This window comes from Erithacus rubecula, assembly GCF_903797595.1.
Source record: "Erithacus rubecula genome assembly, chromosome: 33".
NCBI lineage: Eukaryota > Metazoa > Chordata > Aves > Passeriformes > Muscicapidae > Erithacus > Erithacus rubecula.
This window is the reverse complement of record NC_136683.1, coordinates 770229-790586: the sequence shown is the minus strand read 5'-3', so window position 1 is coordinate 790586 and position 20358 is coordinate 770229. Positions and strand designations below refer to the sequence as shown.

The 20358-nt window shown below is 54.3% G+C and overlaps 2 protein-coding genes across 2 annotated transcripts in view; one reads left to right on the top strand and one right to left on the bottom strand.

The window, feature by feature from the left end:
* Positions 1 to 5221: 5221 nt before the first annotated feature.
* LOC306813839 (low affinity immunoglobulin gamma Fc region receptor III-like) lies at positions 5222 to 6270 on the bottom strand (the record flags this gene model as incomplete). The annotated part of the gene is made up of 4 exons (XM_079329500.1): positions 5222 to 5418; positions 5653 to 5883; positions 5972 to 5992; positions 6222 to 6270. 4 exons carry the CDS (start codon positions 6268 to 6270, stop codon positions 5222 to 5224), a joined length of 498 nt encoding a protein of 165 aa, XP_079185626.1.
* A 907-nt stretch (positions 6271 to 7177) lies between these two features.
* Positions 7178 to 20358, top strand: part of LOC306813838 (Fc receptor-like protein 4) — a gene marked incomplete at its 3' end in the record, with an annotated part of 303919 nt that continues 290738 nt past the window's right edge. Inside the window, exons 1-2 of the mRNA XM_079329499.1 lie at positions 7178 to 7229; positions 7513 to 7533. Of these exons, the coding sequence (XP_079185625.1) occupies positions 7181 to 7229; positions 7513 to 7533 (70 nt within the window). The 5' untranslated portion in view covers positions 7178 to 7180. The remainder of the gene's footprint in view (positions 7230 to 7512; positions 7534 to 20358) is intronic.

The following is a 20358-nucleotide window of genomic DNA, read 5'->3' as shown; positions in this document are numbered from 1 at the left end:
TCCTGCTCGTGGGTGGAGCTGTGGGCTGGCACCGGTGGAACAACAGGGGTGGGTGACAGTGGGGACAATGGGGGCCCTGGTAGAGGTATGGGACCACCTAAATTTGGGGGTGATGGGGTGGCATCCACAGCCCCTGACATGGGCTGTGCTGGGCACTCAGGTCCTTTGCTCAGGGACCTGAAGGATTTGGAGTGGTGTTGGCTTTGCAAGCATTTTGGAGAATCTTTCAGTGATCCTGGAGGAATATGCAGAGTCCCCTCCCTGCCAAGCTTGAGCTTCTGGAGGCTGAGGAAGTCCAGAGTACTGGAGTGGTTCAGGGGTTCTGGAGGCACCAAGAAAGCTCATGGTTGCTGGGGGAAATTGAGGGTGCAGTGGGGTTTGGGGATCCCTGAGAGGGGTCAGATCCCTGAGGACCCCACAGTCCTCCACAGACCTCCCATCTCTCCTTTGCAGCTGCCAGGAAGCAGCAGAAAAGGTGAGTGTGATGCTCACACCAAACTCTGGCCTTTGACCCCAACCCCCAAGCCCTCCCATTCCCTCCCACACATCCCCTTTATTCCCTCAGGGCCCCCCAGAGCCCTCGGCCCCCCCAGAGGAGGGGGAGGTGCTGTACATCCATGTGGTGAGCACCAAGCAGACGGAGGGTGAGTCCAGGCTGGGACACACGCAGAGGGACACATCATCCATGAGTGTCCCCCTGGCCAGATGCCACAGCCAGTGTCTCTCACAATGTCCCCCTGTGCCACCACACACCAGAACCCCAGGTGACCTATGCAGAGCTGCCAGCAACCCATTGTTGATAGAAGAAAACTGCGGACATCTACGGGAATATGCTGTGACACTCAGGACAAGGATTGGACTGAGGGCACTGGTTGCATTGGGAACCCTGGGGGTATTGGGGGAGCCCCATCATGTGGTAGCCACACATGTGTGTCCCTCACTGCTCCCATTGGAGCCCAACATTCACGAGTAGGAGTGTACTAGTGGGGAGTCATGGGTGAAGCAGCACAGGGAAACTAAAGCTCCCCATGCCCCCAGAAACATTAAGGGCTTCCTCACCCCCATTCGACTTGCACGTATGGATCCCCATTCCATATCCAAGTGCTCCCAGAATTCTCAGATCTTTCCCCATTCCCTCCCTACTGTGCTCCCAGTACTCCCAAGGCCCCCCTATTTCTCCTCCCCGTGCCTCTCCATTGCTCCCAGTGCATCCAGGTGGTTCCCATTCTCTCTCCCAGTACCCCTGCTCTCCCAGTGACTCTCCAATGCCCCTCTCAGCACTCCCAGTACACCCACGGCTTTTTATCCCTCCTCCCAGTGTCTGGGGAGCACAGGACTTGTTGCCCTCTTATTGGTACCAAAATGCAGCTTTTTAGTTCAGCTGGCAGTGATGGTGTTTCTTTGTTCAGCTCTGTTGGGCTTTAGGAACAGGATTCTGCAATGTTGGGCTGCCACTAGAAACCAGTGCTCAGGATTCCCTTCTTCCCTGTCTCAAACACCTCCTCTTCCGTATTCTCCACGTGATGATGTCACAAAGGCTCTAGGGGCGTTCCAGAGAATCTTCCTTTTCCAGGGCAGTGGGGATCAGGCTATGGCACAGTGTGGGGTGTGAGTGACAGGAGAAATTGGATGTCTCAAGACATTTTGGAACACCTGAATGTGGCAGGGCTGGTTTAGGCCTTGCTTTTGGTGACACAAGGCCCTGTGTGTCATTTAGTCTGTCAGCCATTGCACACTGGGGACAGTGGGATGCTCAGCCAAACCCATCTGCAGAGTGGCCAAGTGACCAGGATTTCCACCTTGGAAGAGTGGCCTTGAAGGCCCCAGGGCTTTAAAGGCAGAGCATGAGGTGGCCAAGTGTCTGAACCTGTCTTCTCTTTGAGTATTTGCCCTATCCACACTGGAACCCAGGAGTTGGAAACTGTCTTGGTTTAAAAGAAAAACATCTTCCAAGGAAAGCAGGAAGCTTCTTGGAATGGAAAGAGCACCCATCCTTCCAAATTTTTATAACTGCAAAAATTATGAGGCTTCCAGGCAAAAATGTAAGAAAAGGAACAACAGGTAATTCTTAGGAAATTTATAGAACAGAACAGAACAGAACAAACAGCAAGACAAGAACTGAAATTTCCAACTGGCTCAGGGCTGTTTGTTCATCCTTGGTGCAGTCCTGGCCACAGCCAGCAGGGGACGCTGCAGGAAGCACTCCCGCCCAGCAGGAGGCGCCGCAGGGAGCACTCCCGCCCAGCAGGGGGCGCCCCGGTGCCAGCTCCAACCTTTCAGGGGCCATGGCGGCCTCGGGCGGGAGGGACGAGCCCAAATCGCTCCTTTGGCAAACTCACACTTTGCACCAATCGGTCTCGGCACCAGCACCGGCAGCGCCCGGGCAGAAGAGACAAAGGCAGCAGCTTGGATCCTGGTGCCTGGTGGCAGCGGAGCAGTGTCCCGGCCCAGGCACACACCCTGCGCAACACCCGCCACTGCTCTCCCAGATGGCAATGCAAGGAAGGCAGCACCCAACCCCAGGCAGGTCTCAGGCCCACATCAGCAGCTCTTGTGCCTTTCCACCAGGATTCCTGAAAACCCTCAGCCTCTCCCTGCCTTTTCCTCCTTCAGCCCTGGCAAAGCAGCTCTGGGAATGTTGAATTCCCCTGGCATGTTGAGGAAAGCAGGTGCTCCTTGCTGATACTGCCAAGGCTTCTCAGGGGCTCCACAGCACGTTTGGAGCTGCTGCTCTTCCTGGGCCACTGCTGGTCCCGACACAGCAGCCACAAGTGGAGGAGGATGAGTAGAGTGAGCAGCAGAGCTTTAATGAGTTGTTATAATTAGTGCCGGGGTTCCTGAAGTTCAGCCGTGCTGCTGAAAAATCCCTGTGCACAAACACAGCTCTGCTGCCTCTCTCAGGGACTTTGGGCTTCTGTGGCAGCACTGAACACATTTTGTGGTTCAGATGCCCCTAGCTCTGCCCACAAGGAGCTTTTTTATCTGCTGGGAAGGTCTTGTGGAGCTTCTCACCTTGGCCACTGCACAGGGATGGGCATTGACCAGCCCTGCTCTGGCCAGCCCCAGGTGGCAGTCAGGACCTGAGGTTCCCCCCCACCCCCTTGGCTTTGATTGTCGCAACTTTTGAGCTGCTGCAAGCGTGAGAATTCTTTCTGTGGGGGTAAAAGACCTGGCTGTGGTTTGCTCAACAACCTGACCAGGACCTCCTCCTTCCCGAGCTGATCAGGCAGAGCTGAGAAACACAAACCATGTCTTCCGGTTTAATCCACAAGGTGCGTTTTGTGTCCAAGAAGAGGGAGAAGGGTCCTGTGCCCTTTGGCACTGGGGGAGGGAATGGGGAGCCCCTGCGGGTACTGGGAGCACTGGGAGCACTGGAACGGGGAGCTCTGGGCAGCCTCACATGGGATCCTGCACTCGTGGCCACCTCCTGGGCAGGGTGGGCAACCACGGAAGCTGAGGGATGGGGGAATGCATGTAGGGTGCCCTCGGGCAGGGACCTCCAGTATCCCCCAGTGTCCCCAGTTCCCCAGTGTCACATCACATTCTCGTAGCTGTCACTGGGTTTCCGCTGTTGCCCATGGGGTCCCGGCAGCTCCTCGTGGTTACCTGGGGGATGTGGCAGGAGGGTTCTGTTAGAGACTGTGCAGTTGAGGACCTGGCTGGTGGTGATACCTGTGGATGACATGTCCCTGTCCCCTGCTGTGCTCACCCCCTGCCTGCTCAGTGCCCAAGTGGGGTTCCAGCACCACCCCCTCCTCTGGGTGAACCGAGGGCTCCTGGGGAGGCCTGAGGGGATAAGGTAGATCTGTGGGGTGCAGGGCTTCCTGCAGGGAGGGTAAAATCGGTGGTCAGACCTGGAACCACCCCACTCACCTTTCCTGCTCCTTCCTGAGGGCTGCAAACGAAAGGGGGGAGGGGTGATTATGGGGGCCTCAGGGCCCTAGAACACCCTGGAGACGCCTGACTGCCCTGAGATGCCAAACTCCCCCAAAACCCCTGAAAGAACCTCCAACATCCCTGCATGACACTCCACGATCTCTTCAAATCCCCCAGTACCCCCAGGTGAGATCTCTGGGGTCTCAGCTTCATCCAAGTCAGGAACTGTAGGTGAAACCCTATGCCCCCTATGAATTCTGGGTGGGGCTTCACCCCAATCCCCGGGCTCCCATGCCCCCCCATTGTCACCCACCCCGGCGGTGCCACCCGCGACAGCCCCCGATGACAACCAGGAGCAGGAGGAGGTACAGGAGGGTCCTGCCTAAATTCACAGCCACTGCAGGGGACACAGGGGGACACAGTGGGGTCACCCTGAACCCAGGGGGTCTTAAACACCCCAGTGACCCCGAGTGACCCCACCTGTGTTCCAGTGGTGTCCAGTGGTTCCCTGTGATGTCACCTCCAGGGCCAGCTCTGGGCTGATTGCCCGGAACACGCGGTGCCCATCCTGTCCCAGCTGGTTGGTGGTCATGCACTGGTAGGTGCCCGAATGTCCCACATCGTTGGCCCCAAGCTCCAGGAGGAGACCCTGGGCCACCTCATGCCCGTTATACAGCCAGGTCAATGTGACAGGGGCTGAGCCCACCTGCACTGAGCAGCGCAGGGTCACAGGGTCATCTGGGCACACCTGGAGTGCCGGGGGACCGGGGGTGATGGTGGCATTGCCACGGGTGCTGCGGGGACACAGACAGGGCTGAGGCGCAAAACACAAGGAAGATTTTGGGGGATATGGATATATCCAGGTGGGGTCTCCTGGGGGCTGTGGGGGCTCCCCGTGCCCATCCCACCCTCACAGCGCACTGTGACGCTGAGCCGGGCGCTGGTCTTCCACACGGCCCCCCTCTCGGAGCGCACCTCACAGCTGTAATTCCCTGAGTGGGAGACCTCCACAGCAGGCACCAGGAGCTGCGGGGACTCCTGCGAGCCCCCCACCAACTGCCCATCCCAGTAGAAGCAGTACAGGGCGGGGGCTGTGGGCTGCAGGGGGCTGGGGGTGCTGAGGCAGCTGAGATTGAGAGGGGATCCCTCCATGGGATCAGGGGGACCCTCCAGCAGCAGCACCATGAATAAAGCTGGGAAGGTGATGGAGGAGGGGGATTTGCGACCCTGAGTCCCTGGGGAGGGGCTGTGGGGGTGTCAGGGTGGTGGCTGTGGGGTGCTCACCGTGCACTGTTACTGGCACTGACACCGAGTGCAACTGCCCAGGGATTCTCAGCAAGACCTTTCAGCGGTAGTGGCTGCTGTGGTGAAGCCTCAGAGGGGACAGGGTCAGCTCGGTGTCATTATGGAGAGTCCCCAGTCTCTTCCTGTCGTGATAGAAGGGCACCGAGTTGACCAGCAAGTCCCACCTGCCCCGGCAGCGCAGTGTCACCGTGTCCCCCTCCAGCAGCGCCCGCGCTAGCACCTGCAGCACCAGTGAGTCTTTCGGAGAGAGGGGACCTGTCATGGCCAATGTCACTGGGACACCCCATTGGGTCACGTAAGGGGTCCCCATTTCCATCACGGGGGTCCCCCAGCACTGGGATGCTCTGGGATATCCCCAGAGCAGGGGACAGGCTCTGGTCGCACCAGGGGTGACCCATGGAGCTGAGTCCATCTTGAGCCCTCGGGGTCCCTCTGGGTGCCAGTGTGGGGTCACCCAATTCCTCCCCTCACCATTTGACACCATCACAGAGAGGCTGAGCCCACTGCTGGGTCTCTCACTCTGGTAGGTACCACTCACTGTGACAGTGAAGTTGTCGGGTCCCTCCTGCCCCCAGCTCCGCCCATCCTTGTACCAGGTGGTGGCACCAGCAGTCCTTGAGCCCTGGCAGGTCAGTGTCACCTGGTCCCACAGCACCGCCGGCATCCAGGGGGACTCCAGCAAGAGCTGGGTGCTCTGGGCACCTGCGGGTGACAGGGGACACCAACCTCCCAGGACCACCATGGGGCTGGGCACAGCGGGGCAGGGACATGGCATCCCCTGGGGACTCACCAGCAAAGCTGAGGGTCTGGGCTGGAAGGGAGAAGGGACAGAGCTGGGTGGGAGGAACCCACAACAGGTCACCCCTGCCAGAACAACAGCCACATCCCCATGGTGTTCATCCCATCTCCCCTGTCCCCTGTCCCCTTGCCCCTGTCCCACAGCTGCCCCAGCCCCAAAGTTCCAAATCCCACATTTCTACCCGCAAATCCCTGTCCCCACATTCCTGTCCCAGTCCCATTCTTGTCTCCTAATCCCTCACCGCATAGGTGCAGCGCCACCTTCCCAGTCAACCAGGTGTCTCCGGCCATGGGCACTGGCTGTCACTTGCTGCTGGGGCCACCTGTCCCCTGGCTGGCGCCTCTTGGGAAAAAGGGGAAGGAAATGAGCTCAGGTCTTATCTCACTGTGGAGGTGGCCCTTGGTGGGGGTAGGGTGGCTTAAAGTTGGGGACCCTGTGGAACAAGGCAGGGTGGAACAAGGTGGGACATGGTATTCCCAGGAGTGGGGGGCTCAGAGGGTGTGGGGAGCCAGGGGTGGTGTCCAGGGGAATGGGGGGGGTCCTGAGGACGGGGAGTCCCCAGGGCTGGGGGGGCTCAGGGGATCCCCAGAGTCTCCTAACTATGGGGGACACAGACCCAGAGCCCCTCAGAACCTGCCTGGGTGACCCAGGCCACCAACACATTGGGTGGGCTCTGCTGGTTCACCCCAAAATCTGAGACACCAGGGAAGGAGCTGTGGTCCATGGGCCTGCCCAGCCACTGCCCACCCCTGGCACCCCCATTCCCCTGGGACTCCAACCAAGAGACCCCCATTCCTTATGTCCCCCCTCTCTGGGAACCCATCCCAGAATGGCCATTCCCCTGGATCTCCACATGCCAGGAGCCCCGTTCCCAAGGAACCCTCTCACCAAAATTCCACCCTCCACAATGCCACTTTCCCCAGGACCTTGATTCTCCCAGGATCCCCCATTCCCCTGGACACTCATTCCTGCTCCCCACGCTCTCTGAGCCCCCCACTCCTGGGAATGCCATGTCCCACCTTGTGCCACCCAGCCTTGTCCCCCAGCCTGTCTCTTCCCTGTCTCTAGCTTGTGGTCTCTGCCTCCACCAAGGGCCACCACCACAGTGAGATAAGACCTGAACTCTCTTCCTTCCCCTTTTCCCCAGGAGCTGCCAGCAAGGGGACGCGTGGTCCCAGAAGTGAGTGACAGCCAGTGCCCATGGCCGGGGACACCGGGATGGCCGGGAAGGTGGCGCTGCTCCTGTGGGGTGTGTGCCCCGGGCACAGGCCGGACACCATGGGGATGGGCCCTGGAGATGCAGAGAGCGGTGGGGAGGGGGCACAGGGGGGCTTATGGGGTTCCCTGAGGTCCCCAAGGCCAGCAGAGCCAGGGCATGGGCATGGACCCCAGTGTGAACAGAGTGGTGGGATGGCTGTGGGGACAGCAACTGGAGAACAGGAACAGGGAAACTGGTATGTGGAGATGGCCCCCCAGGTGCTGCTGTCCCTGCAGGGCCACCCCCATCCAGCTCTGTCCCTTCTACCTTCCAGCCCAGACCCTTGGCCTCACTGGTGAGTCGGCGATGCTGTGGGACAGGGTGACACTGACCTGCCAGGGCTCGGGGACTGCAGGTGCCACCACCTGGTACAAGGACGGGCAGCGATGGGGGCAGAAGGGACCTGACAGCTTCACTGTCACCGAGAGTGGAATGTACACATGTGACAGACATGGCACTGGGCTCAGCCCTCCCGTAGGGGTGTTAAATGGTGACGGGGTATGTTTGCCCCAGCAACCTCAGGGTTCCTGACAGCTCTGGGTGGGCTCCATTCGTTTGTCACACTCCTCATGTGACCAGAGCCCTTCCCCTGCACACGGGGATATCCCAGAGCATCCCATTGTCCTGAGAGCCCCTGTTGCAATGGGGGACCCCTGGTGCCTCCCAAGGCCTTTGGGATTCCCCAGATGTGACAGGTCCTTCCTGTCCCACAGAGAGTCTTGTGCTGCAGCTGCTGGCACAGGCACTGCTGGAGGGGCACACGGTGACACTGCGCTGCCGGGGCTGGCAGGATGCCACGGTCACTGGAGTACAGTTTTACCATGGGGACAAAGATCTGGGGACGCCCGTCTGTGGGACCAATCTGTCCTTGTCCCCTCTGCAGCTGCACCACAATGGCTGCTGCCACTGCGGGGGCTGGGTGAGCTCTGGGCCATCACCGTGCTGGGAGAAGTCAGTGCCGGTGAAAGTGACAGTGACAGTACATGGTGATTGTGAGAATGGGGATGGGAAAACCCACCATCTTCCCAGCTTTTCTCCACCACTGCCTGTGTCCCTCATCCCTCCTTCTGTCCATCTTTGGGTCACCCAATCTTCCCATGTCCCTCTCACTTACCTCCATATTTGTCCTTGTCCCTTTCCACGACCCCCCCATCCTTGCCTGGCATCCCATACCTCTTCTGAGTTCTCAGCTCCATCCTGTGCTCTCCCTTCCCTACTTGGCTTGCTTCCACCCCTCCCTGCTTCCCCCAGTCCCTCCCTGGGCTTGCCCTACCACTGTCTGAGTCACCCCACATCCCTCCCTGGGTCCCCTCTGTCCTATCTCATCCCTGTCCCTCATCTCTGCCTGCCTCAACTCCATCCTTCCCTGGTTCCATATCTCCCTCAATGGGGTCCCCTCCCACCCCTTCGTACTCCCCTCCTGCCACTCCCCATATGTCTCATCCTTCCCAGATCCCCCATCCCAGCCATGTCCCCCTGCAGGTGTCCCGCTCTCGAGGGTGTCCCTGTTAGTGCAGCCCCTGGGGCACAGGTGGCACTGGGGGACTGCCTGGTGCTGAGCTGTGTGGTGGCCAAAGGGACAGGTCCCCTGTCCTTCTTGTGGCACCAGAGAGGGCTCAGGGACACCACTGTGCACTGGCCCCTGCCTTGAGCTGAGGCACTCTGGGGACAATGACAGCAGCCACCACCAGTGTGGAGGCTGGTGTGTCCCCCGAATGTCACTGTCCTGGGTGAGTGGGACAATCAGGCTAGGGGTGACCTGATCCACAGCATCCCCAATGGGTGACTGCTAAATACGACCATAAGTCACAGTCCCGGATGACAGGCTCTCTATTAAAGGCACCTCATCAGGTGCCATGATGCACAGGCTTCAACATCTCCCCATCTGACACTCCCTCACCCCATTCCCTGCCCCTACTCACTGACGCTGCCCCCTCAGCCCTCACTACCTGCCCTTCGCCCCTCTTCCCAGCCCCTCCTCCGAGCCGCAGCTCTGTCTGTGTCCCCACAGTGCCCGTGGCCAATCCACCATCACCCCTGTTCCCCCGGCACTCCAGGTGTGCCCAGATGACCCCGTGACCCTGTGCTGCTCAGTGCAGATGGGCTCAGCCCCTGTCACCTTCACCTGGCTGCACAATGGGCATGAGGTGGCCCGGGGTCCCCTCCTGGAGCTTGGGGCCATCGACGTGGGACATACGGGCACCTACCAGTGCGTGGCCACCAACCAGCTGGGACAGGACGGGCAACGTGTGTTCCAGGCACACAGCCCAGAGCTGGCCCTGGAGGTGGCACCACAGGGAACCACTGGACACCACTGGAACACAGATGGGGTCAATTGAGGTTCCTGTGTGGGTCTGGGATCCCTGGATCACAGATGACCCAGGTTCACCCTCACTCTGTCCTTGGCAGTGGCACAAATGGAATAGGGCACAGGAGGGGAACTCATGAGGTCACTGGGATTGCAGAACCTCTGGAGTGACCCCCGTGACCCCAGTGTGTCCCCTCTATTTCCTGCAGAGGCTCGTTGGGTACTTCCTGCATTGGCCCATGGCTCCCTGTTGTTCCTGGTCTTGCTCATTGTGGCCTTTCACTGGTGGATCCACACGGGTGGGTGACAGTGGGGGGCAGGAGTCCTGCGGAGTGCTGGGAAGGCCCCAGAAAAAGGGGGGCAGCGCCAACAGCCCTGACTTGGGAGGGACTGAGCTCCCAGTGACCTTGGCTAAGGGCCCTGGAGTGTCTGGGGACATGCTGAAGGGTCATGCAGGGATGTTGTGGGTTCTATTAGGGCTTTCTGGGGAATTCAGAGGGTGCTCCTCCCTGCCAGGCTTGGGGTCCTTTGGTCTCAGGGTGTTGGGGCAGTGGGGTAGTTGAGGTTTTCTGAGGAGCATCAGGGATACTGGGGACCCTGGAGGGAATTGAGGGTTTCCGAGGGTGGATGGGTAATCAAAGTCACCCCTCCAGGTCTGCTTTGCCAGTGACAGGAAGTGCCAGGAAAGGTGAGTGCAGGCTCTGACCATGATTTTGGCTTTTCCCCAAACCCTCAGGACCTCCCATCCCCTTCCACACACCCCCTTATTCCTACAGGCCCCCCCACTAGAGGATCCTCAGGCAACCTACATGGAGCTGCTGGGGCCACATGGGCAACCCTGGAAACCCAGTGACTTCTATGACAATCTACAGCAAAAGTTGTGACACTCTGGGAAAGGCGAGGCACTGGGTGACACGGGGAGCTCTCTCCATGACTCCTATGGTTGCCCATCCTTCCAAGAGAGGTGGTCATGAGCCAGGAGAAGGCTACACAGCGCACCCTGTGCTCCCCATTTCCTCTCCCAGTACCCCAGGGGCTCCCCCATCCTCTTGCCTGTGCCTGCAGTGTGAAAAATGAGGTTCACTTTCCTGGTAGATGTTAAAAGGCTTAATAAAAAAAAGTCAAGTAGAAGACAAAAACAATAAAGCAAAAGATTCTTACGTTCGGGTACTCGAAGTTCAGCCAAGAGTACACAGTAACTCAGAAAAGACTTCCCTAAATGCATCAACATGTTGAATATTCATAAACCTAAATGCATTAATCAAAATCTTCCCCAACCTGTAAATCAGCTTTTATTGTGGATCCATAAATTCCTTCCCTGGAGTTTTGGTTTTTGTCATCCCTGTCTTCATCAATACAGGATAATCCAAGAATGTGAAGAAATCCCTGTTTATCTTTTTACCATTCTCTGAGTTACTTGGACAAACAAAAGCTTTTTAAATCACTATGTTGTAGTCCAAGAAAAATATATTTATCATACTATTATTTCTAAGTTTTGTTAATAACAGAACTAAAATAAACTATATTCGCACAAAAAGGTTTTCCAACATTAAACACATAGTATTCATTTTAATATTGCAAAAAGCCAATAATATAATACGTACTTATAAGGTGCAGGGGCTCCCCAACCCCCATTCGAGTGCTCCAAGTGCCCGCAGTGACTTCCCCATTCTCTGGCCCCAGTGCTCACAGTACACCCTGGAGTTCCCCAATTTCCCCGGATTTCCAAGCAGGAGCACCTACATGTCTCTGGGGCCAGCACACGATGGCTGCAGGCAGAAGCTGCAGCACTGGTGGCTCTGGGCACTGAGCTGGAGATGCAGCACTGGTGGCTCTGGACTGGCTGTTCTGGACTGGTGCTGCAGGTTGGGGCTGCAGGGCTTGTGCAGCTCCTGGCTGTGACTGACACAGGAAACACAGCAGAGGTGGTGCGTGAGTGCAGGCTTCTTGATAAGTTGCTTTTCTGAGTTTCCCGACAGGATTATGTTTTGGCAGTCCTGGTCCTGTTTGGGTCATGAAAGCTGCATGGTGGTTCAGTGATTTCTCTTCTCATTGGGCCTCATTTTGTTGGAGGCAATTGAATAGATGACTGCTTTGAACCTCCTGATGATAAAAACACATGCATATTTTCTCTTAATGTTAGTGAATCAATTAGACTTTGTCATTGCACATTCAATTGAGGAGTTTTACCTAAAAATTATCTAAATCTTTTTAGATAAATATTGCATTACTCAGACTTCTTTGGAAGCTCATTTAATTTCTTTCTGTTATCCTAAAAGCATGTATGACTTTTTCTAATAACGTGAAGGGAATAACAAAACAATGTGTTTAGTGAGACAAGAAACTTACAGCAGTCAGGAATAATTCAGATATATCAACCAAAAAAGTTTCCGATACCAGAAATAATTAATAACATGTGGAATCAGACAATTTCTGTCATATATGAGATTTTTGATAATTAAATTTTAACAATATTAGCAAAAATGTTGCTTTATAATTAATAGAAAAATTGTATTTAATTGTTATAAAGCAAAAATGGGTAAAGGAAATGGTTAAACAAAGGAGACGGAATCATCCTCCAGATGTTTGGTGGCAGTGAGGATGGTAATGGTTTAGGCCTAAGAACAGCAACTAGAAATAAAACTTTCGACCTTGAATTGGGCTATATCGGGATGATTCCGAAGCACTGGACACTGGACTGAGGCCTGTTGTGGGAACATATATTTAATTCTATAACCCTAAGCATAATGTGCTTGTGCCACCTGCAAGGTCAAACAGCGACACTGAGGAAGACCCGGAGCTTTCATGGGAAACAAGAGCCCTAAAGGAGGAGAGACCCCCAACCACTGGTAAAGCATGCACAACACAATTACGAAGATTTTAGGAATAGAAGCTAGGAGGAGCTTTCTAGAACATTCTGTATTAATATGTATTAGTAAACAATATATAATTGAAATGTTTAGCTTGACTGATTCAGTGCAGTGTGAGAGGAAGGTCCCGACCCGCATCTCTGGTCAGGCTATCCCCCAGTCAGTTTTGACTCAATTACACTAAATTACTCACTGCTAAATTTTGTATTTCCTTAAATCAATGTAACTAATATATTCTGATTGTATTAATTTATATACAATTGTTATTAATAACTTGCTGCTAAATTTAACCTTGTTGTTTTGATTAATTAGACAAAATGAATGTATCCAAATGCCCATTTATAACAATTACTGAGCACTAGAGCATTGTACCATCATTCCAGTGTCTGCAACAGCCGATAAACATCAAATCAGTGCAGAACTAGATAACCATGTCTGGAAAATGATTCCCAAGCTCGCTTCAAAAATAGGTCCAAATCTCATACTGATGGGGACAAATTGCCAAGTCTAAGTGATTCGAGTATTGTTTTGATGCAGAAAACACTTGGGTCTGTTGGCAGTTTCCCATCCAGGTAGAGCCTGGGTGTGGCCAGAGTCCAGGCCCTAACTGGAAGAGAATTCCCTGATACATTTTAGACAACAAGACTCTTAAGAATACAAGTCATGAATAAAGGTCTTGGGATGAAAGATTAATCAAACCCATCCAAAACTCCAATGTTTTCCTTAGGACAGAGATATCTGGAAGGCAGTAAACTGCTGGAGTGCTTCTGTAAGAAATGATTGAAATTATCTGTACTTGTCCTCTCTCGCAAGGACCACAAGATCATCTGTTTAGAGGAGGTTTTCAACAAAGCTCAGATATTGTTTCTTGGAACACTGAAAATACTGCCAATCATGACAGAACAGAGAGGTAGCCTGGATAAAGGAGATGCAAAAGGCAACTAGGGAAGAAAAAGAAAATATCCTGAAAATGACACGTGTCACATAGACAATTACACCAAGAGATGTTAAAGCATATGAAAAAATCGGCTGCAAATGCAACATCACTACCTTATGAATTATGCCTATTACAAAATCGGTAAATTCACACTATGCAATCAATAGTGTTGCAGCAGAACTTGCCTTTGAGGTAGAAATGAGTCAAAACACAAAAGCTGATTTAACAACATGAAATGGTCCGGGTTAGTTCTTAATTATCACTTCAGTAGAACAAAAAGCACACTTAAGAGGTCTCAGTTAGTCAGTATTAATACCGAAGATAAAGTGATCCAAACAAAACTGGAACAGAACATTGTCTAAACTTTGTGATACTGAAGCTTAACAGAAATGAAATTGAACATAATTAACCTAATAGAAGCTAGTCTTACTTAATCTTAACAGAACATAATTGGGCATTACAATATACGCCATTAACAGGAATAGAAACTAACATCACTTACAAGTTACAGGCGTAACTTACTTTAATGCTGTTCATACAAAAAGGCACTAAAAAGTTTGAACAATCTGTGAACAGGGTGATTTAATGGAGGGATTTAAAAGGATGTGATAAGTATGTTGTGATTCTATGTAATTTGGATTTGAGCATAGATAATGGAAATTGCAATTATTAACTATAGCTCTTATCAGGACTTTTCAAAGTACAGCTTTAATCATTTTGAAAGTACTGAAAAGGTATAAATAATCAAAATGTTGACACATAGGTTTTATGGTTAACAGGATTTCCTGTTTGCACGTAAATATTAACTGCTGTTCTACTGGCATTTACTTAAAAACATTTGTGAAGAAAGGGTTCCCCAAATTAAGGGGGCAGAAACTAAAACTCCAAATATTGCTTGATATATACATTTGTAATTATTAAACTGAAAGCCAATACCATTATAACTGTGACACAGTGCACACAGATAGTTTTGAATTCTTCCAGTAAAACAATAAAAAACCACCCTTTCCTTTTTTTTTTTTTTGTTTGGTTTCACTTCGTTTAGTTTAGTTTAGTTTAGATTAATTTTGTATTGTTTTGTTTTGTTTTGTTTCGTTCTGTTTTGTTTTGTTTCTGCTGGAAGGGGTTTGCAGCCGCAGCCGCCTGTGGGCTGCGGTACAGAGAGGGGGCTCAGCAGTCGGACTGCAGATGGCGGGGGCAGCTCTGGGACCCCACGGGGAAACCGGGAGCGCCCCGAGAATGGGGGAGAGGGGGGAATGCCGCCCCGCGGGGAAGGGAAAAAGAAACTTTTGTTGTACGGCATCTATATTTGTAGGAGTTAGATCCCCGCATTTGGAACGAGCAGGTGGCTGTGGAAGCCGTGCGGACCCGCCAGGGCACCGAGCCCGAACCGAGCCCGGCACAGCCCTCCCAGGGCTGCTGCACCCCCAAACACGCGCGGGGGAAAGAGGAGGGGAAAAGGTAGTAAAAAACAAACCCTAAAACTGCACACAGTGGGGGATAAAACAGCAGAAAACGAAGGCAGAACAAGGCTAAAAAGGCACAAAGCACCCGCACCCCCCACTCCCGGCCCAGCAGAGCTGCCGGCTCCGCCGAAAAGCCGCGGGCTGAGCCCAGCAGAGAAGGTGAGCGGAGCCCCCAGCTCCGGAAAGGAGCGGTGCTGCAGGAAATGCCAGCCGGCCTCAGCAGCTCCAGATCCGCACACTCCGTGCAGAGCTGCAGCCAGGCGCAGCCGGGCTCCGGGGGCTCTGGAGCACAAGACTCACCCTGACGCTGCTGCAGCACCGCCGTGGCTCCCTGAAGGCAGGAGCGGCGGCCCCGCACTCTCGGGGGAACCAAATTGCGCCCCAGTTATTCTGCAGGTGCATGCAATTGAATTCCGGATTCCGCTTTCTTTGTCCCTCTCCATGTGTCTGCGCATGGCTGAATTAAAGGACCTTCAAAAGCATTTTCTAGCAATCTTTTCAACATGCAAAATGGAACTTCAAAAGTAATCTTTTTATCATTTGTGGAATGATGGAAAGGGAAATAGAAACACAGCCAGCGTTCTGCAATTATTTTTTTATACCATATAGGTAGCAATTTTGTGGCTACCATGTCATCCCCTCTGGCCTCTGTCTCCCTGGCTCGCTGCTTGTATCTCTACCACTATTCCAGATCAAGGCTCTGGGGTTGCTTTGCTCATATGTTCCCCATTTCTTCAGACCGTGCCCCACATCTCCTCAGAGGCAGGGGTTTTTTTTTGTTTCCCATGGCTCTCGGCTGTTTCCTCACCACGGTTCTTGAGACCACTGTCCCCACAACTCGTTCATGCTCTCACGTTCAACAGCACAACATATTTTCCGGTTCGTGACATTCTCTTGTTTCTGGCCATCCTGTGGCTGGCTGTAACTGTAGCCTTTCACTACTTTGTGTATTCTGAGTCCCTTGGCTTTTTTTCTACCCATCCCTTACAGCATCCCAGAGAGTTATTCCCAGCCTTTCCCACTCGAGGGTGTTGGAAACGCTCCTGGGGACACCAAAAAATCCTCTCTCCTGACCCCATGACAAGAGTGGTTTTAACAGCTCTGGGTCACACTTAACTGCTCTCTTAGAGAGAATAAGCTGGAGGACATTTCAGCATAGCCTGTTCTTCTTTTGACAGTGCCTTTCCCATCCTTCCAGCCCCAGCTGCTCACCTTTCCCAGTGTCCCTGCTGCACTGTACATATCTTTTCTGGAGCCTTTCTCCCGGGACCCTTCTTTCTCCCGCACTCCTTGGAGCCACCCTCCGACTCCCCCAGCGCGGTCCTGCAGCGCCAGTTTCCGACCGGGCCTCCTGCATGTTCACTCACAGAGCCCTGCAGAGTGCAGAGGGTGCGATGCTCTGCTTCATTAGCACCATGTTCATGCAATCTTGGTATTCTATTTTCAGCTTCTTCTTCCCAGTTTATCGCAATTTATGTTTCAGTAGCCTTGACAAATTCCAGAGTGTGTGATAAGAATACCTAAAAATGGTTTGGCCAGAACATGGGTGGGAGCACACTGTGGCGTAAGATGTTCAAATTTATTGCTACAGTGGGCACCCGCAAAAGCAGGGAGGGTCGGGACACAGGTGGGTGCCCTCAGGAAGGGACCTCCAGTGCCTCAGTGCCCCCCAGTGCCCCCAGTGTCCCGAGTGTCACAGCACATTCCTGTAGATGTCCCCAGTTTTCTTCTGTCACCCATGGGTTGCTGACAGCTCTGCGTAGGTCACCTGGGGATCCTGCAGTGTGGCGGCATGGGGGGACACTGTGAGAGACACTGGCTGTGGCATCTGGGCTGGGGGCACTCATGGGTGACGTGTCCCTCTGCGTGTGGCCCAGCCCAGATTCACCACCCGTCTGCTTGGTGCTCACGACATGGGTGTACAGCACCTCCCCTTCCTCTGGGGGGGTTGGGGGCTCTGGGGGGGCCCTGAAGGAATAAAGGGGATGTGTGGGAGGGAATGGAAGGGCTTGGGGTTTGGGGTCAAAGGTGAGAGTGTGGTTTGAGCCTTCCACTCACCTTTCCTGCTGCTTCCTGGCAGCTGCAAAGAAAGTGGGGGGAGATTACAGTGGAGTCCCCTGGGCCCTGACCCCTCACAGGAATTTGCAAAGCCCGCTACACCCTCAATTTCCCCCCAGACCCCTGAGCCTCCCTAGTGACCATTCCCAGAACCACTGAACCACCCCAGTGCTCTTGACCCCCTGAGCCCTCAGAAGCTAAAGCGTCACAGAGAGGGGGACTCTTTACATTCCTCCAGGATCACTGAAAGAACCCCCAAAATTCTTGCAAGGTTTCCAACAACACCTCAAATCTTTCAGTGCTCTGAGCAAACATCCTGAGAGCTCAGTGCTGCCCAAATCAGAGCTGTGGGTGCTGCCTCATCAGCTCCACATTTCCATGGCCCCCCAGCTCCCCAGGGCCCCCATTGTCCCCATTGTCACCCACCCATGTTGTTCCACCAGTGCCAGCCCACAGCTCCACTGACAAGCAGGACCAGGAAGAGCAGGGACCCGCCAAGGCCTGCAGCCACTGCTGGGGACAGAAGGGACCCAGAAGGGACATCAGGATCACCTGTCACTGCAGGGCTCCTGCAATCCCAGTGACCCAGTGTGACCCCACCTGTGTTCCAGTGGTGTCCCGTGGTTCCCTGTGGTGTCACGTCCAGGGCCAGCTCTGGGTTGAGTGCCCAGAACACGCAGTGCCTGTCCTGTCCCAGCTGGTTGGTGGCCACTCACTGGTAGGTGTCCGAATGTCCCACATCGACGGCCCCAAGATCCAGGAGGGGACCCCAGGCCACCTCGTGCCCATCGTGCAGCCAGGTGAAGGTGACAGGAGTTGAGCCAACCTGCACTGAGCAGCACAGGGTCACAGGGTCTCCTGGGCACACCTGGAGTGCCGGGGGACCGGGGGTGATGGTGGCATTGGCCACGGGCACTGCGGGGGACACAGACAGGGCTGAGGCTGGGAGAGGGACTGGGACTTGGTATGGGGGGATGAGGGGGTCTGCATGGTGGCACCTGGAGACAGAGGGGCTCCTTCACACAGGACAGTGACCTCATGTTACTGGGGGTCATCCTGTGGTGTGGGAAGAGGGCATGTGATGGATGAGGGGTGGGGGATGAGAATGGGGTGAGGGTGAAGTGAGGGTGGTATGAGGGATTCTGTGTCCAAGGATGGGGATGGCCATCACCTGGTGGGGGACGAGAATGACGTGGGTGGGAAGTGATGGGTGCCATAAGACACATCAACGGCGACATCACTCTAGTGCCAAGGGTCTCAGTGCCCTGGGAGGGTCACGTTCAGTAGGATGAATGTGACCTGATGTGCCATGAGAGCTGTGTTAGGGATGCATGGCTTGAATGCCCTGGGAGGGGATAACTGGAGTCAGATGGTCCCACTTTCTCTGATCTGTGACACCAAATGCTGGGGGCTGTGAGCTGGGCTGGGAATGGTAAAGGGGGGTGACGTGGAATGGGAATGTGTGGATTTGAGGATGATGTGATTGGGGTCGACCCCAGCCTAAGGGTCCTGCTGATCCGTTACTCTGATGTTCAATGTGGAGCTCTCAGCCGCACTGTCCCCATTGCTGACACAGCACTGGTACTGGCCACTGTCATTTTCCCCAACATGCCAAAGGTACAGGCAGGGGCTGGTGCCCAGAAGGACCCCTGAGCCCCTCCTAGTGCCAGGAGAAGGACAGCGGACCTGTCCCCATGGCCACCGTGCAGCTCAGCAGCACGAGGTCCCCCAGTGCCACCTGTCTGTCGGGATGCGGAACCAACAGGGACTCCCCCGAGAGCCAGACCCCTGTGGGGGCGACACAGGAGGGACTGGTGACATGGCAGGAGAGGGGGACACTTGTGAGCAGTGAGAGACTCAAGGATGGGCAGGATCAGAGAAGAGTGGGGGGATCCCAGTGAGGAAGAAGGGGGCCCAGAGACAGGGAGAAATCTTGGAAGGGGTGCAAGGGACCCCAGGGAAGGATGGGAGATTCTGCAAGGGGACAGATGGAAAGGGTTGAAGGGATCCACAGGGAAGATTTTGGGGAACCAGACGAGGATGGTGGGACCTGTAGTGTGGGAGTCCAGGGTGTTTCCCTGGCTTCCCTGGATGCTTTTATACCCCCATGCCAGGGGTCTCAGAGGCCCTGGCAAGGTGCCCAGGGGTCCTGAGGACTGGATTTAAATCCCTGGAAAAAAAAATAACAACATTGCAGAAAGAATTACAAGAGACAAAAAATAAGTAGAGTATAAATTAGACTGTTTGAAGATTGAAAAGTGAATTTCTAGAAATGTTTATATTAGGTGGGTTCGTAGCTAAGATGGAGGATTTTGATCATGGCATGTCTTTTCCCTTTTCTTCTTCATGCCATCCATGTTAAACACCAAGCTGTCATTTTTGGATTGGACTGAGACAGAATTGGAGAGTTTAATAAAATTGTCATATATTGGGAAGTTATTTTAAGCAATAGGTAAGTAATTTATAGTATAAAAGATAAGACTGACCCTCTGGCAGTCGGACTGTGCCCTGGATTGATGTGCTGAACAGAATTCTATTAGCTAGAGAAAGAATTCCTTAGATAAGAAACAATAAACAGCCTTGAAAACCTCAGAGAACAGCCTCCTGCATTTTCTTTGGTGCTGGGTCTGGGAAGAACATGGACTTTAAACCACCAACAAGTCCCACTGTGGGGAGCTAAGGCAAAAAGGGACCCCAGAACGCAGGGACACTGTAGAAAATGCAGAGACCTCAGACAGGGCGAGGTGCATCCAGGGAGGGTTGAGGGGGCGTGGGAGTGATGCAAGCACCAGTGAGGGTGCAGGAAAGCACAGAGAGGGTTGAGCAGGGATGGGAGAGCTGGGGAGCTGTGGGGACTCCCCGTGCCCATCCCCACACTCACTGTGCACCCTGACGCCGAGCCGGGCGCTGCTCTTCCGCACAGCCCCCCCTTGGAGCGCACCTCGCAGCTGTACTTCCCCAAGTGGGAGACCCTCACGGTGGGCACCAGGAGCTGCGGGGACCCCTGTGGGCCCTCCACCAACTTCCCGTCCCGGTAGAAGTGGTACAGGAGGGGGGCTGGGGGCTGCAGGGGGCTGGGAGTGCTGAGGCAGCTGAGATTGAGGGGAGACCTGCCCAACGACTGCCCACCCCTGACACCCCCATTCCCCTGGGACTCCAATCAAGGGACCCCCATTTCTAATGTCCCCCTTCTCTGGGAACCCATCCAGAATGGCCATTCCCCAGCATCTCCATGGGCCAGGAGCCCCACTCCCAAGGAACACTCTCCCCAAAATTCTACCCCCTACAATGCCCCTTCCCACAGGACCTTGATTGTCCCAGGACCCCCCATTTCCCTGGATACTCATCCCTGGCTCCCCACACTCTCTAAGCTCCCCTCTCCTGGGAACTCGATGTTCTACCTTGTGCAACCCAGCCTTGCTGAAAGCCTGTCCCCTCCCTGTCCCCAGTTTATGGACTCCCTGCCCCAACCAAGGCCCAC